Source organism: Taurulus bubalis (assembly GCF_910589615.1).
Source record: "Taurulus bubalis genome assembly, chromosome: 19".
Taxonomy (NCBI): Eukaryota; Metazoa; Chordata; class Actinopteri; order Perciformes; family Cottidae; genus Taurulus; species Taurulus bubalis.
This window is the reverse complement of record NC_136607.1, coordinates 16,073,956-16,091,434: the sequence shown is the minus strand read 5'-3', so window position 1 is coordinate 16,091,434 and position 17,479 is coordinate 16,073,956. Positions and strand designations below refer to the sequence as shown.

General features: G+C 41.0%; 1 protein-coding gene across 5 annotated transcripts; it reads left to right on the top strand.

The window, feature by feature from the left end:
• Nucleotides 1–1,931: 1,931 nt before the first annotated feature.
• On the top strand, nt 1,932–12,891 carry st8sia5 (ST8 alpha-N-acetyl-neuraminide alpha-2,8-sialyltransferase 5; the record flags this gene model as incomplete). Of its 5 annotated transcripts, none has more annotated exons than XM_079235309.1 (9): nt 1,932–2,077; nt 7,034–7,141; nt 7,477–7,563; nt 9,643–9,735; nt 10,493–10,579; nt 11,366–11,510; nt 11,677–11,789; nt 12,250–12,342; nt 12,429–12,891. In XM_079235309.1, the coding sequence occupies 9 exons, from the start codon at nt 1,932–1,934 to the stop codon at nt 12,889–12,891; spliced, it is 1,335 nt and encodes a 444-aa protein (XP_079091435.1). The 5 variants fall into 5 exon arrangements, with proteins under 5 accessions (XP_079091435.1, XP_079091433.1, XP_079091436.1 ...); XM_079235307.1 differs by having other exon boundaries at nt 10,424–10,579; XM_079235310.1 differs by lacking the exon at nt 7,477–7,563.
• Between the last annotated feature and the right edge of the window lie 4,588 nt (nt 12,892–17,479).

Sequence of the window (17,479 nt, the reverse complement as noted above, 5' to 3'; positions counted from 1 at the left end):
GAATTCGGGGTGGATGGGCCCGCCGGCAATTTTTTTAACTCAGTGCCTGTTAATCCATGGATATGCTCCAAGCATATCATGATGACCATCTAAGCTCTAATGGGTGACAAATACAATAACTGTGGGTAGAGGGCAGAAATGAGCTTTTCTTTGAGCTGTCTGAGCTAACTTTTCTTCATGCTTCCTTTTGGAGATATTCTGTGCATGTCCAAATAGGAGGTGCTCTAGGGCAGACACCCAGAACATGCTAGAGGGACTTTATGCAATCTGGCCTGGGAGTGCTGCAGGTCCTGAGGGCCATGGCTCGAGAGAACAATGAGAGAGAGAGAGAAATCTGGGTTTCTTTGCTTAGCTGCGTGCTGACCCAGCTTAGGTTACGTGGCAGAAAATGAACTGATGGCTAAATCTTTATAAAACTATACTATTACATTTGTGTGCGTTTTCTTCTGATTTATGGTTCAGTGATGTGGATTACTTAAAGCAACACTACAAAAAAATATGTGAGTCCCTTGTAGAATTTGTGTCAGTAAAAGTGATACATATTTGCAATCACGCTCACTGATCACTCCTTGAAGTGCAGGGCAGATTTATTCCTATCCCCACATCTCAAGTGTATAAGAGTCTGACACCATTATGACATGATGGCTCATCAGCTATTTCTTCCTTCACATCCACCTACGGCTCTGCAGCTTGTGGAGGTGATATATGCATGCAGCCCAGACTGTCCAGGTGGACTTTGATGACACATTCAAACAGCTGTCAAAGTGGACACAGGCAGAAATCAATGTCACCAACACGATCACCAGTGCCAGCGCTATAAAGATCCACTGACTTCTTTCAGGAGTTTGGCTCTGAGGATGTGCTGCTGTCAGAGCATCTGTTTAGCTGGCCACAATGTTGCTATTAGAGTTTTAAATTATACCCGGTCCCTAAAACAGTGAGAGACTAGTTCAAATAGACAGTAATGCAGTGAAGACAATCTTCTGTCTGTCACTTTGATGTGAATCCATAAAAGGAATATACAACAAAAGTAAATGCTGAGACATGAAACCAGGTACAGGAAAAATATATCACATCATGCATTGTTTCGCAACAGCATCCGCTCTGAATAGATTATAATGGAATGTTATTGTAGATGACGTAACAGTTTAAGGGCAAGTGCTGATACACTTTTACCAGCCTCAGGAGGTCATGTGAATCAGGTGAATTTAAATAGGCTATTTTAAGAGCACAGGTGCATTCTCGTAAAGGAGACCATGACCTTGGGTTTTGGCTGAGTGAGGAGCATCTGAATGAAGCGCGACGCGCCACCCTCCGGCTGCCAGGCTGAGAAAAGGCGCATCCTCCTTCTTTTACATTTCAGTCACGCAGCTTTGCTCAGATTTGAGATGAAGCATGGAGGATGTGTATGTGTGTTTTTTTTTTCGGTCGCTGCTCGCGTCAGTGATCTAAAGACGTGGGGGACAAAAATCGCGTTTGCTTTTATCTGATTTTAAATTTAATTTCGGATCCATTATAGAGAGAAACAAAAAACTGTCCGTGCGCGTTAATTTGACAAATCTGCATTGCTTGCATCCGACCGAGCGACTGCACCTCGTCGAGACGAGGAGCGCGCACGATACCCGACACAAAATCAACCATATCCCGCGGGACGTTTCACGTTTTTACGTTTAATGTTTGCAAACAATATATAAAGATATAATAATCATTTGGTCAGAAGTGGACACAGGGCGATTTGCAATTGAGGTCACAACTGGCGATTTAATGCGATGCTTATCATCCAACAGCAATGATGCTGCGGTACGAGGGCAATGAAATAGCATAGTAAGGTGATGGACAATGTCCTGTCCGGCGGGTACACGACCCCTGCGCTCCTGGTCCTGAATGCAGCGGAGAGAGACACCTAACCGGGTGTCACCGTCAAGCCCTGGATGCTGCGCCGAAGAATGGGATACGCCGACCCATCGTCGGGTAAAGATATACTCGGCAATAGGTCTCTTTGTTTTATGTTCCTTTGCGCATTTGGACTCGTCACACTACTGCAACAGATTCTGTATGGGAAAAACTACATTAAGAGGTAAGTGCCGGTTATCATCGTTTAGTCGCCGCTGACACACATATATAGCACACAATACAGCGGCCTTGCTGTTTATAACAACACTTGTACACGCTGTAATCATTCAGCTTTATAAAGCATGTATTCACAGCCGTTTTGTGTGAGACGTATTGCCCTGTTAATGATTGAATGGTGACATATAGATTATGAATGATAAAATGATACATTGTTCGGTATAAATGGGAGTAGTCTGGATGAACTATGTCGGGATGCATGGGGAAAACAAGCTTTCATGGCTGAAAAGAACAATAGCAATTAACCATCAATCTTATTTTCCAGTGGCATAAAAGCAATTTCCATTGGATTTATTTTTTTGATATTTTCTGAAAGTGAAGCATCACATTCATACCATACACAGTGTTCCAGCTGTGTATGGTAATGTTGTCCCTTTCTTTCTTTCTTTTTTTTACCCCCAAATATCTTTATTTGATTTTCTGTTTCAGCCTTCTTGACTGGTCGTAGCCTACATCTGTCAGAGGCATCAGATTATCACAATGCAACTGAAAGCTATTGGAGCTGCTGCTGATGATTACTGATATCGACACTATAAAGATGATGTGTATTTCTTTTCGGTCCTTGTTAAATACATGATTTCACCAGGTTGCACCCAGCTCACACAGCCAATGCAGAGCCATGTTTTATAATACCTCTGCAACGGTATCTGTCTCCCTGATGGATTGTCCTCTTTTGCACTCATCTTCCCCATTATAAGACCAATAATCGCAGAAAAATTTCAGTGTGAGACGAGCAGATGCAGAGAAGCCGGGATGTTTTATCTTTAGGTGGTTAAAACAAAACAAATAATGTCACAAAGAACACAGAATCTCACTCCAAACCAAAAGGAACGATCTGAAAACTTGATCCCCCACCTCCAGATATCTTAGCACATATTATGTTAACTTCAAAGCAAACATATATGTGCTTCAATCTGAAAACTCCCCACATGCTAACCCCTCCCCTGCTGGGCTGGTCTGATGATTAATGTGGATTCATGGCATCTCGACTTCTGCGGTGAGATGCATGAATTCAGACCCAACACACACACACACACACACACACACACACACACACACACACACACACACACACACACACACACACACACACACACGCACACACACTTTCCTTTGCCTGTGTCCTGGGAGAGAGGGGGGAACAAGTCACCCATCAGAAAGCAGTGGGCTCATGCAGCGGCAGCCATTTTGCTACAGTCTGTCTGCACACACACACCTCAGTGCAAGTGGGGGAGAGAGGGGAAGGAGACGGTGAGAGTGAGGAACTGAGAGGCAGTGACTTTTGCCTGTGTGTGTCTGTGTGTGATGCAGAAAGAGAGCGAGAGAGAGAGAGAGAGAAGGGGGGGAAGACGTCATCTTATGACATCTTTTCAAGCGTAAAAAAACAGAAGTTGTTATCCACATGGCTCGACCACACCCAACCTCTCTTCCTGCTAAACCCAAGCATGAGAACATGCTGCAAGGTGTTTATCATGCGCTCTACTGACATTTTTTGCAGTCGAGGCCAGAGCAGAAGCAGAGGAGACGTTTGGATGCATAGATCGGATCGAAAGCTATAGGAGTAACAGTTCCATCACACCAGCTCACTTTATGTCCATCCCACATGACCAGAGGCCAAAGGGCTCTGGTCTAACTGTATGAGGTCGCCCATTCGAGTCAAACTAAGTCACGGACATTGTTTTACTTGATGACTCTAGACATTGAGTTTCCACGGACTCACATTGTGGTGTCACATGAATCAGCTTGCTGCCCGCCTTCACTCACATTAAAGATGAAGTAGTGGAGAATGTAAGATTATAAAAATGGCAGTTGCTGTTTCAAGAGGGAATTCGATTTAAATTATCACAGCTAGTGACACACTTCTGAAGACATATTAACTTTCAACTCTATGTGACTTGAAGAGGGCGATATCTAAAAATACTCTCAGCTAGTAGCACCAAAGACTCGGGGCTGGAGCGGGTTGGTTGGGAACCATCCAGAATTAGTGGCTTTGCAACTGGGACTCGTGATTTCATTTTCAGTTAATCTGGAGATAATTATATAGCTAAAACATCAAGGGAAAAAAAGTAAAACATGTACTCAGTTTAAAAACAAAAATAAACTAATTATTGCTTAAAACATGATATAATATATAACTATTATAGAAATTGTTGGCTTTACAATGAATAGTCTTTTTCTACTTGTGATTGTTCAATAGCCTTTCTTAATGCATTATGTATTTGGGTTGAATTTTAAACAGCTTTTCTTGTTTTCTCAGCGCTTTACATTGATTTGTGCACGTAGCAGCACAACAAACCGCTACTTCATTATTTATCAGAAACAGCACTTACTTACTAACACTATTTACAGGAGTGGTGCCCCGCTAAAAATAGAGAAGGGGAAAAAAGACAAAGACAGTGTGCAAAAAAAGTATACAATAGCCCACTTCTCGACAACTTATCCGATACTTATAATGCAGTAAGGAAACACAAAAAGAGAACAAGAGGAGCTCACTTCTGTTTAAACAGACAATGAAGTTCCCATTGTAAGCCCTGAGAGTTGTTTCAGGAAATACCCTCTGGACATAATAAATGGACATCTGAGTCATTGTCCAGGTCTTCCCTAAAACCCAGCCCAGTCACAAAATCCAATATGTATAAAAGTCCTTCCTGCTTTCAAGTCCCATTAACGACGCTTAAGGGCAGAACAGGAGCACATTAGTGCAGCAGAGCAACTTTGTGCTTGTTGTTTGTCTGAACTAATGCTTAATGTCTGTATATAGTGCTCTTATGGGAGATAAATGGACTCTTAATGTTTGACTTGAAGTCCACGGGTTGACCTGTGAGTCAGAGGGAGCCACGTGAGATTGGTTGAGGTTTTATTGGTAGTGATTGGAAAATATCCAATACTATTTGTGTTATTGAATCAAGCTTTTACGGGCCTCGTGTTTTGGCGATGATTAAGATAAATGGATTGAGCGACAACATTTTACCGGTTTGATTAGCGTTTCTGTGTAACAGCCGTCCTGTAAGCACACATCCTAAACCGAGGAACACTTTTCTTGATTTTAGCGCGTTCAGCATCCGGTTACAGGGACGTATTGAGGTGTTGAAGGGGCACTAAGAGAATGTGCTTGCATGTAGGGATTGATCTGAGTCCCCGACTATGAATACTCGATCATATAATGCACCCAGAAAAGCTCTTTGGGTTCAGATTCCCTGCTGAATTTAACCCAACACCCACGGAGTACTCTCAGAGATTAGTCACACATGAATACTTGCATAATAATCAGTTGGTAACGGGAGAAGTTGGACACCCACTAATATCTGGATGGACTGTGACCAGTCTCTTTATAATGGAAGAACTCCTCACCTTTAATATGTTGATATTATATTCTTAAAGGATACTTATTGTCAACAAATCCCATGAAAAGATCAAAACCAAAAATGAATTGATCCCATGTTTATAGTTTGTTCCTCTGTTCCATAGACAAGCAAACATACAATAATGATGTACATCATTACACTAGGTGGCATTTTCTTTCATTACAATGTTTATTTTAATCGCATTATGTACACCGTCCTGGTGCTTTAGGTCAACGCACAAAATCTGTGGCTGAAAATAATCCACAACAAATATACACAATTTACTAAAGCATGTATATTTATGTTTTATTGGTAGCAATGGACTTGGGGTTGAGAGCCACAGTCAGACTACAGAGCTCAGAAAGTATAAAGACATGAACACATTGTTGGTTTTGGTCTTTTCATGGGAATCTTTGACAACAACAACAACAACAATGTCGAATATCCCCATGCTGTCTAATTCACAATGAAATATATACAAGTTATAAGCATTGATATTATTTAAAGGAGCAAGACCCGCATTGGGAGTATTTCGATTGCCTCTCAACACGTCGATGACGAGCTGGGGGCTCATAGCTAAAGGCGCTAACAGAGTTAACAAACTACGGCGAAAGTGCTGACAGAGCTAACAGTGTTTAACTAAAGGGGGAAGGCGAAGTTGCGTTGTTTCAGTTAACTGGTGATATTTGAGCGTGTGAGACAGGCGTCTTGTAGGAGTGGCCTTCAGACCCATTGTCGACTATCCAGGAAACAAACATTTTGATAAACAAAGCGAGGAGAGGATAACAACACACAAAGAGGGAGAGCGACTTCATTCTCTAGTTGCTGCTCTGTGTAAAACAGACTGTAAACGAACTGATGCCCCTCATCTCTCTAAAATGAAGTGAGGAACCCCCTGCTCCAAATGTCCTCCTCTGATGAATTCACTGCGATGGTTCTGGTGGAAATAGATGCAGCAGAGGCAAATATATCCTAACTTTTAGTCGTGTATGGTCTTCAAATCCAAGTTGAGATAATCAATGAAGACACCACCTTTATAAGTAATATCTGGCTGAAAATATGGTTGAAAGCTACTCTTGGCAAGTCTGCTGGCGTCTCTTCCTCAGCAGTAGCGTGACATTCACAGCAACATTGGCAACGGTTATTGTTCCTCCCTTAAGATCACTTCAATATATCTCACTAAAAGTCGAACACTCCTGCAGGCCGATATTGCAGGGTGTGGGGGATTGAATCACAGCCAGGACGGTGGCAACAGCCCGGCTGAGCATAGATGAACCATTCAAACCATGATGTCATGAACCGAGAATTAATTCTAACCATGTTTGGTGTCATACTTTGACTTGTTTTTATTGAGCCAAAAAGCTGGTCCCCCATTAATGTATATGCGTGTGTGTGTGTGTGTGTGTGTGTGTGTGTGTGTGTGTGTGTGTGTGTGTGTGTGTGTGTGTGTGTGTGTGTGTGTGAACGTGCAAATTTGAGTTGGGCTTGGTTGTATGTGTTTGATTTTTTGCACAGTGAGAACAATAAATCACAAATAAACTGATTCATTTTCTTGCTAGTGCGCAACAGTTTAGCCGACTCAAAGGGGACGAGACAGGAAATTGGACCGGTCCCGTTAATTTCTTGGATGATGGATCTCTGAAGCCTGCCAGAAATGGAAGGAAAAGGTACCTTTACAGCGTGACCTTCTGCACAACACCTCTGAGAAAAGAGAGTGTGTGTGAGAGAGAGAGAGAGAGAGAGAGAGAGAAAGAGAGAGAGAGAGAAAGTTTCAAATACACTATATAGTGACGACCCAGCCCTGCATGTGTGGACTGGGCCGCTGTTACCTATACAGCAGTCTACTGATGCTTAAGAGAGAATAAAAGCTGCAGCACATGTACACTTTTTTTGCTCTATATTGTTTTGAAATTTGCAGGTTGAGGAAGTTAGCAGGGGTGGTGATGTCACAGGACGACAAACACATATTTAACTCTAACTTAACCTGTCTGCATGTTGACAGATGTTTCCGTCAGAATTTTCAGCCAGATTCTCAGATCTCCGTAATAGTCACACCCTGCCTAGCCGATATTAAGAAGAAAAAAAAAAGGTAGGACAGTTTGAAGGCATTTTTATTATTTTCACAGAAACCCAAGAATGCCTCTTTTATTTTTCATTACTCTGAAAGGTATAAACTCTCATATTTTTTCAGTGGTGGTTGCACTTCAGATTTGCTCTTGCATGTTGTCTGATCCCGTCCACCTCGACCCCAGATCCCCATCTCCCCTTCAGAAGCTGGTTGAACCACGGTCTCCTGTTGATGTACTGGCTTCTCCTCGTACTTCTGTGTCCCATCCAGCACCCATCTCCGAATGCCTTGTCCTCCTCAATCTGTGTCTCATGTGTCCTGCACAGCTCTGTGTGTATGCCATATACATAGCGTGGACACTTCTCTCTGCTCCCCCTATCTCCCCTTCTCACATCTGCATTGTCTCTCTCTGCGACCTGGAGTTACCCCCTTTTCCACATTACGTTCTTTGTTACGATAAAACAGAAAGGTGCCAGATTCTTCTCCCCACCCCCTCCAAAAAAAAGCTCTAAATTGCGCCGAGCAATAGATGTCAGTATGTGTGGTAAAATGCTGGTTAGTCTTTCTCATTCTGCATTGGTTTTGAGCCAGCATTGTGCAATTAACCCTCAAATTCCACATGAGGTGAAATTCATCTCATCCAGTGATTCTCTGTCTTGCTTTTAGAACTGAACAGAGAACACTTGCATAGGTTTCATCATCTTAGCTAAAACAAGCATGAATAGAATAAAAACAGATGCTCCTCTCAGTAAAACCTCAGAAATACACTGCATCATCAGGTGGATGTAGACAACCAGTTTCATCGTTCCTTACGACTTCATCCAAGCATCTTGTTCCTTTAATGCATCTCTCCATTGTATTGCTCGTCGTGTTCATTTTTTATTTGTATTAGTTGTTATGTTTCTGTTTTTAACTCACCTTGTTTGACTCCACAGCCAAAGTTAATATTCTGCAATATTATCCATCTTCCATCACACTCCATCTTACCTATCTGATGTTACAAAGACCAACATGGATTCTTATAAATTGCAATGACTATTTTAGCATTAAATTGCAGCAATCCCCGTCAGGCATTATGCAAATTTGCTACTATTACATTTAGAGCTTCACAAGATTCAGATATATCTCAGAAGAGGTATATTTTGAAACTATGATAACTGTAGATATTGCTGGTCTCTAAAAATAGCTGTATCGGTTTGTATCTTTATTTATATAAAACAAATTAATTAAATGCCGCCTGAGAGAGATGACTCAGTGCTGTGGCGCTCTGCCCAAACCTAAAAGGAAAAGTCTGTTTCGGCTCTCAAGGCCAAATCATGATTTGAAGCACTTATTTTAGTCATTACAACTGAATGTAATGTTCTATGTGTGGTAATTTTACACTGAATCAAAATGCTAAAATATATGTGTATATTTGTAAAATAGATTGATCAGATTCTCAAACTCCAGTTGAAAATATAAAATCCCCGAAATTATAATGGTTTCTGACAAATAACATTATTTATGTTATTATAAATGATTTAAATACATTGTACTGCCTCACACAGAAGCACGGACCCTCTCATACTCATATCCGCCAGACACTACTCTGCTATATCTAACTAATCCACCATTTAACCCTTTTTCTCTTTCAGACTGTTTCTGTTACTCTTCTAAATTGATATACATCATTGATACACATTTTAATCCCAAGGTGCCCACATTAAACCATGCAAGTTTTCATCATAACCAATAATAATAAGTGAAAATATGAGAGGTATTACTTTTCGTCCGTTAGTGGATCACGTTGGTTTAGACTAAGATGCAATAGAATCTGGTTGCAAGTGTCCAGTGAACCGTATGCCGCTATCCTGTCTGTGACGCCTGAAATCAGTTGCATCACTTCTGTCATTTGTCATCTCGCAATGCCACACTGATATTATAGTATTTCATAAATACATTTTATAGTAAATATAAGCTGTTTTTCTTTATTGTGTTCTTTAAATACACAGTTTTTTTACATTGCATTTTATCTCCTTAGTTGTTTAAAAAAAATATTTCTGTTGGTTCTCTTGTGTGTGGAGAGGTGAAGGCCGAGGATGACTGTCTCTATCCCTCTAGGTATCTGGAAAACTACGATGGCTCATATGAATACAACTCCACTGCATGCAGGGAGCTCAGGCAGGAGATTATGGACGTCAAAGCCTTGACAATGTGAGTGGTCATGATGACGTAGCCCACACGTGAGGTGGACCACCTCAAATAGAATAATGCATTTCTTTCCCGGAGGTGATCCACAAGCTCCTCTGAGGTTTGATTTACTGGCCACTGCAAATCCCCACAGCATACAAAAACAAAAAACCTGTGTCTTCTCACATCACATCTACTTTATTGCCAATGTTTTACAGCGGAAAGTTGTCACTGTCAACTATAAATAACACATGATCACATTATGGAGCAGATGAGGATCCATTATGCCCCTCAATGAAGCGGTTGTGCTCGCTGCAATTTCAGCAGTGCATTTTCGTCTTTTATGAATGTGAACATTGTCCAGTGACCTTTTGTGCGTGTCCCTCAGGCTGCCAAACCTTTGTGTCAAACGTGTTCTGGGCGCTTGCCGAAGGCCCATCAGGCAGAGAGCAGCTGCTGTCCCTCTGTAATGGTGCCACGCTGCCGCCCAGAGCAAATCACATCTCCCAATCATCTCAGAGGAAGAAATCTCAGCTCAAGGACAGCTATTTACAGACATGCTTGATGAAGCCACTGTCTTTGTTTTAAGGGAAGTGCAGATCCAGTAGCGCCCACACAGAATAAGCAGTGCAATTATTCTGCTCCCACCCCTCCCCCCGTTTGTCTTTTTGAGGTGTTTTTATGATGTTTCTTCAATTTACTACCCTTATAGAAACGTTAATCGGAAAATACATCATGGATATCCTTCCTCATTCCACAAGTCTCTCTGCCTGTCTGCCAGGGTGAAAACCTCCGATCTGTTTGAGAGATGGCGAAACCTGCAGGTGTGTAGATGGGAGCAGAACAAGGAGGCGAGCAGCAACTTCAAGTAAGCGTTACTCAGTCTCAGCAGAGGTGCATCTGAATGTCCACATTTCTTTTTTTTCACTGTCTCTCTCTCATTTCTTTTTTTAAACGGCACAAAAACATACTTTACATGAATGTATCACTTTTAGATGTTACAATTTTATATGAATGGCAAGCTGACTTAAGCTGTTAAACTGTGGGTTTTCATTTTCTCCTATCTGTTATGGATGACCACCATATTATGGATGTATTTTGATTTTTTTATGTTAATAATCTATAATTAATAAGATAATTGTTCACAAGAGGTCAAACAGTGAGTTAGACTTCTGCCGATCTAATTCATCACACACATAAATAGCGTCATAGGGTATCAAACTGCAGTTATTCATCTGTAAATGTATTATCGGCAAACAAATATACTATATATGCATGTTCATGCAGAGCCATTTAACATATGAAACATGCAATATGTATATTTATTATAATAACAATGCTTGATGGTCATTTTTGTTCTTTCTCACCTAAGTCAAAAGTGAAAGCCCAGTTTATGGCAAAAAGATGGGTCACTACTTTAGTTTATTAAGATTGGACGAAAAGAGAAAAAAAATATGATTCAAAGCAAAAATAAAATGGTTGATTTTGCAATTACTATTTTTACACGTACAGAAGCAGGGTCTTTGGGACCCCAAACAATAAGGAGGTAAAGCCAATATTCTCACAACACAAGGGTTAAGCTAGTTTTGGTCTTCTGGTGTGAAATCTTTTGCCAATAAACTAACTCCCTCCTCTCTCTGGTGTCCTCCTGAAGGATGTCTCTGTCTCGCTGCTGTAATGCTCCTTCCTTTCTGTTCACCACCAAGAAGAACACTCCTGCAGGGACCAAACTGAGGTATGAGGTGGATACCAGTGGTATTCTTCCCATCACCACAGAAGTCTTCAAGATGTTTCCAGATGTGAGTTCAGCACCTGCTCATGAGTGTTTGCTATTTTCCACCATATTGGCTTTTTGTTATTCTACCATTGGCCTGATGCCACTAAATCTATGTTATTGTCTACTATAATATTTGACTTCAAGAGCCCACAAATCTGAATTTAACAAAACGCATCTGTTTCATCCAGGATATGCCGTATTCCAAATCGCAGTACAAGAAATGTGCTGTTATTGGAAATGGCGGCATCATCAAGAACACCAAATGTGGAAAGGAAATTGACTCAGCAGATTTTGTGTTTAGGTATACAGGATAAAATCCTTCCGTGTTTGTTATAGCTGTCGATGAATAAAACTTGGACTTGGACCAACAGAGCATGCCATCACACAACAATACTTGTCCTCGAACATTACCCTTGATATTTTGCCTGTGTTTCAACGCTCCTATCTGTGATTTACTTTAATAGTTACACAACTTGTTGGATAAAAACACTGTCCCTGACTTTTTATTATTTCGAGCTGACTAGAAATAGGAATACTGTAAAACGGTCTTAAATGTAAATCTCTAGGTCTACGACATCTCCACCCAGCCAAAGCTTGACAGGCCTGCCTAGTTAAGATTGTTTGATTTATTGTAGAAGCCCAACTCCTGATCACAACGATATGATTAATAGTGCAGCCCACCAGCATGCCTAGTGTGTGTCAAGTCACATCCAATACATGTAAACCCCTTTATCAGTGGACTTGTACTTTCTTCTTTGCAGGTGCAACATACCACCCATCAATGAGAAGTACTCAGCTGATGTTGGCACTAAAACCGATCTTGTGACGATAAACCCGAGCATTATTACTGAGAGGTACTGTAAATAGAGGTCTGAGCGAATTAGGCCTTTCTCTCTCTCTCTTTTGGCTTCTGCCATCTCACGTTTCATTTCCTCTGCAGATTTCAGAAGCTGGAAAAATGGCGGCGACCCTTCTACGACGTCCTCCAGAATTACGAGAACTCCTCGGTGGTGCTTCCCGCCTTCTACAACACCCGCAACACTGACGTGTCGTTCAGAGTCAAGTACATGCTGGATGACTTTGACTCCCAGCGGGGCGTGTTCTTCTTCCACCCGCTGTACCTGCTCAACGTGCAGCGGTTCTGGGCGGTGCAGGGCGTCCGGGCCAAACGGGTCAGCAGCGGCCTGATGCTCGTGACCGCCGCCTTAGAGATGTGCGAGGAGGTCCACCTCTACGGTTTCTGGGCGTTTCCCATGAACCCCTCCGGCATCTTCATCACTCACCATTACTATGACAACGTCAAGCCGCGGCCGGGCTTCCATGCCATGCCCCATGAAATCTTCAACTTCATTCACATGCATACTCGTGGGATCCTCAACGTACACACGGGGGCGTGCACGTGATCGCCCACTCCTCCGCTTTAATGTGGTTTACCTTTTTGTTAGTTTGTTTTCAACCATTTTGTGTTTTATTTCGGTCAATGAGACACTTCACTCTATCAAAAAAGAGAGTTGGCCTTCAGAGCGTACACTTGTCTGCTCTCACATATTCCACGACACAGTGAAGGTTGCTTGCTTTAACTGCCAACATACTTCTCTTTTCGATGTGTACCTTAAGTTGTTTATGTAGCCAATCAAATCACTATGGTTTTCTCCGACCCTGTAACCGTAGGATGCTTGTTTTTAATGTGAAAAGTGGTCTTCATAGTGATGTTGTTTCTGTGAAGTTTTCTAGTGGCTCTGCTGTACAGAGGTGTTGTTTTCTACTCAACATTGCACAAATATTTACGCTGAAATGGGCCGCAGTGGGTGCCCCCTCATCCGCCCTGTCTTCTCTTTATCTTGGACACTCTGTGGGTGTGGCAGCTTTTAATGTTTGTGTAAAACAAAACCTGGACCTTACTATTAAGCTATTTGAAAAAATTCCAACATCCAATTGTCTACTTTTGTAATCTATTTCCTATTCACCAGATTCACTGGGTGAATATTTGAAGAAAAACACTATTGAAATGGCCTGTTTTCAGCGGCCTACTTTCTTCCAATCAAAGACATCCTCGCATATTTCTGGTGAAAAAAGCGGTGCATGCCCGTTTTTTTTTTTTTTTTTTTGGCTGGTCATGGTTTTTGGACCAAATCCAGATAAATATTTCAAAATGACACCACGTGGGCAAAACTCGATGCCGTCGAATTTGTAGAGCAACATTGTACTCAGTACTGTTGAGCGACCCAGTCTCTCGTCGTCATTCATGTCTTATGCCATGCTGCCTTATGAGATATCAAACCCCTATATGATATGCAATGCACCCATGTGTTTTGCTTATCTACAAATACATAAACGTCAAACTAAATTGTAGTTTCATTCTTGAATCAAAGGATATTTAAGACTCTCTAAGGTACAGAAATTCATGTGCGGTTCTCAGCTTGTATTCTATTGGAATTAGCAAAGTCTTAACCCCTGTAAACTCCATTCATAATCATGTAACGCTCTGCATGACTTTACTATACTTGGCTTTGTGTGTGCCTGCTTCAATGATCACTGAAATGTTTACACGTAAGCCTCCATTGGAGCTCACAGTGCTGTTGGAGATATATACACAAACCTTTACACAGAGACAATGGATTTGTTGAATTGTACAACAGCAGACCCAGTTCTTATTGATCAAAGATGCACGAAGATGGTTGCTGCCCTTTTGTGAAATGCTACGACACTTTCATTTTTACGGTATTGTTGCACCCTCCTATTTGATATGTGGACATTCAGCTTGCACTCCAGAAAGCATTGTGCATTTACACACTGGAAAGCTGCGTAGGTTTTTACTGTTTATTTAGTTTTACACTGCAAAAGGTTTTAAGAGACTGTAACATAATATTTTGTTTGCTCTGTTCTGAACTTCTTCATTTTCTCATGTTTCGTACAGATTTTGTGTGTGTTTATGCACAAGGGATATGAGTTCAGCAAATATGAACACCAAAAATGTTTTGGCTTGACCCCTAAATTGTTGCACAGACACAACTGAATCAAGAATAGAAAAGGAAGGGAACTGGTCTGTGTACTGAAAGGAGGTGATGTACAACAGTGCTTCTTAACTGACTCTGGATCATTCTTTATAATGGTATTGTGTTTGTAAATAAACTTGTTTGGATTTTCTCACTAATGTTTATGGATTACTTATTATTGTGTGTGTACATGCGTGTGTGGGGATAGCACAGGAGCACACTGCTACACTACTTGAGCTCATTCACGACATATTCAAATAACACATTTGCCACAAAAGAACAGGCATTCATATGCCGCCTCATTTACAAAATGTCCTGATTTTGTAAAACATGCTGCGCTCGTTGTGGCCACAGAAAACACACAATGCTAATTCAACAATCTCATTTTAGATCAGTTAACCACCTCTGGTTTGTCAACACCTCAATTATTAAGCAGCGGCCGGTGTCAGTGTCCTCTCACTGACTGACTCAGCAAACGATGGCTGGGAATATGGCAGATCATATCTGAGTGATACTGTGGCTGTTGAGGTCGTCTACATTTCTATTATGTTGGCAAGCACAATAAAGGTGAATGAATCCAGTTAGAAATATTTTAACCGTCCAGAAGTGAGGATATAAACAATTATATGATTTAGGTTGGTGGTCTGCGAGACATAAGCAAAGGGCACTTGAGAGCGCAGACCTCCAAGGCCATGCCCCTTCTCGCAATTTTCACAAAATAAAAAATGATTTGTGTATCTGAACCCGTGATTCAGATCGGCTCCAAAAATGTAATGTGTACTTCCTTGTTTTATGAAAATTGGGTATTTTTAATGCCGACAAACAAACTTAACAGAAAACAACCTCGTTGGCGGAGCTAAATCTTATTACATGAATGTTGTAAATGTGATTAGTTAGGAATGATTCCTCGGCGCATGGGTCTAATGAGATTTGACTCTCTGCTGTCACCCGTAGGTCGAGTAATCTGATGTTGAAAGATCAATATGACCAACGTCTGCCCTTCCCCTTGATACCTATCAGGTGACAGGTGGCAGCAATAAGACTAATGGGAGGATTTGGCTCATAAGTGCAGATGTGTACGCCAGTGTGATAGAACTGAAACGGGAATTTGCCAAGAGAAATTTGCGCTGTCAGAGAAAAATGAATCTTTCATACTTTAAATGATTATAAAAGAAGTTTATATTAGTCCATATTAATGTGAAATTATTCTGTTGTTTTTAAGCATTGCTTTTTTATTTGTAAAATCTTTTACCCACTATGAATCAAGAGCGAGCTGCAAACAAAAGAATTGTCCATAATTAAAAAAATATATGTTTTTGTGTTGGAATGGCTGTATTAGACAGCATTATGCTAAGCTAAGGTAAACTATGCTAACCTAACCTAACCTGCTCTAGCTTCATGTTGAGTGCACTTATATGATGACTGAAACAAGAACGCATACAAGCAAGAGATTGAAGTCTTTGGCATATTTTCAGAATCAGTCATCCACTCTAAATTTGTAGTATCTGCAGGAAGCAATTGGACACTGACACATTCAATTAATGAACTTTGATGAAACAAGCAGACAGGGCTCTGTCCAGCAGCGATGGCATTGCTTCAGGCCTCTGCAGACTGAGTCGAGCGTGTCGCACACCACGGCTCACTGACTGCAGTTAATGTTTGCTGCTGAATGCTGGACAACCGAACCTTTCTTCACTTCCTCAGAGTTAACGAGCTCGAGCGAATAGCCCACAGGAACAGCAATTTGAGCCTGCCATTGCAACTCAAATTGTGTACATTTTTTCCATACTCACTTATAACACTAATAACGTTGCCTTGCATGTGAGTCCCCCTGTGTGTGTGTGTGTGTGTGTGTGTGTGTGTGTGTGTGTGTGTGTGTGTGTGTGTGTGTGTGTGTGTGTGCGTGTGTCCCTACTGGGGCCTAATGTCGAGGTGGCGTAACTTAAGGTTGCAGCTACGTCTGGCTAGTTGGCTTGTTAGCAAGGTGCTAACTTCTTTTTTTCATCACACCTGTTGCCATCTGTCAGTACATGTTCGACAGTTTCAGGTTAATTACATGTTGTGCATATTCCAGTAGGGTGTTTGCCTATTGCATGATAGAGTAGAAAAGTATTGTACAACTAGATTTAATAATTACAACCACTGCACATATAAATAAAAATAAAACATTATTATAAATTAATCATTTGATTAATAATTAAATTAAATAAATAGTTAAAAAATATCAGAACAATTATGATTTGAAGAGTGTTAAATTATTATTAAATATACCAATTTTATGCTGTGATAAACTATCATTTGCAAAAATAATAAGAACCAGATGAAAAAAGAGAGTGTCCTTGCATGGTCGTACACCTTTGAGAAAGAAGGGGTCATAACTTGAATAATGGGGCCTAGCTTATAGCAGGTCTTACAGACCACAGTTTGATACTACTGACATAAACCTAAACCATTCCTTATGCCTAACGCACTGAGGGGGGCACTATCATTAATTGAAGGGGAAACAGACATCGACATAACAGACTAACTGAGTAGCAATGTTGTGAATTCACTGTCAATAGTAAAACTATTGATATCGCAATACGGTACAATAAAAAGTCCTGCATTCAAATTTGTATTTCAAGTGATGAATGAAAGAGAGGCATTATCATCACAATGTAACTTTAATTAACGTCTGTTCAAGTGGGAGCTTCCTATTTAGTGGGAGAATGGGCACTGCACTAGTTTCCGTGCTGTTCTGTTCCTTTAAGTGGAAATTGAAGTTTTATGAAAGCAACCAAGGAATACATAAATCATTGCTTCGTCGATATTTACTCATCCATAGTAAATCTTAAGATACACTCAATGTGTTGCCAGTCATGCATTTATTTTACTTAAATATGATTTATACACGGAGCTCCACTTTCTATTAGAATAAACAAAGCGGAGTAGTTGTAAGGGAGGGAGAGCTTGTGTGTGTGGTAATGCGTGTGTCTGTCTGTGTATCTGTCTGTGT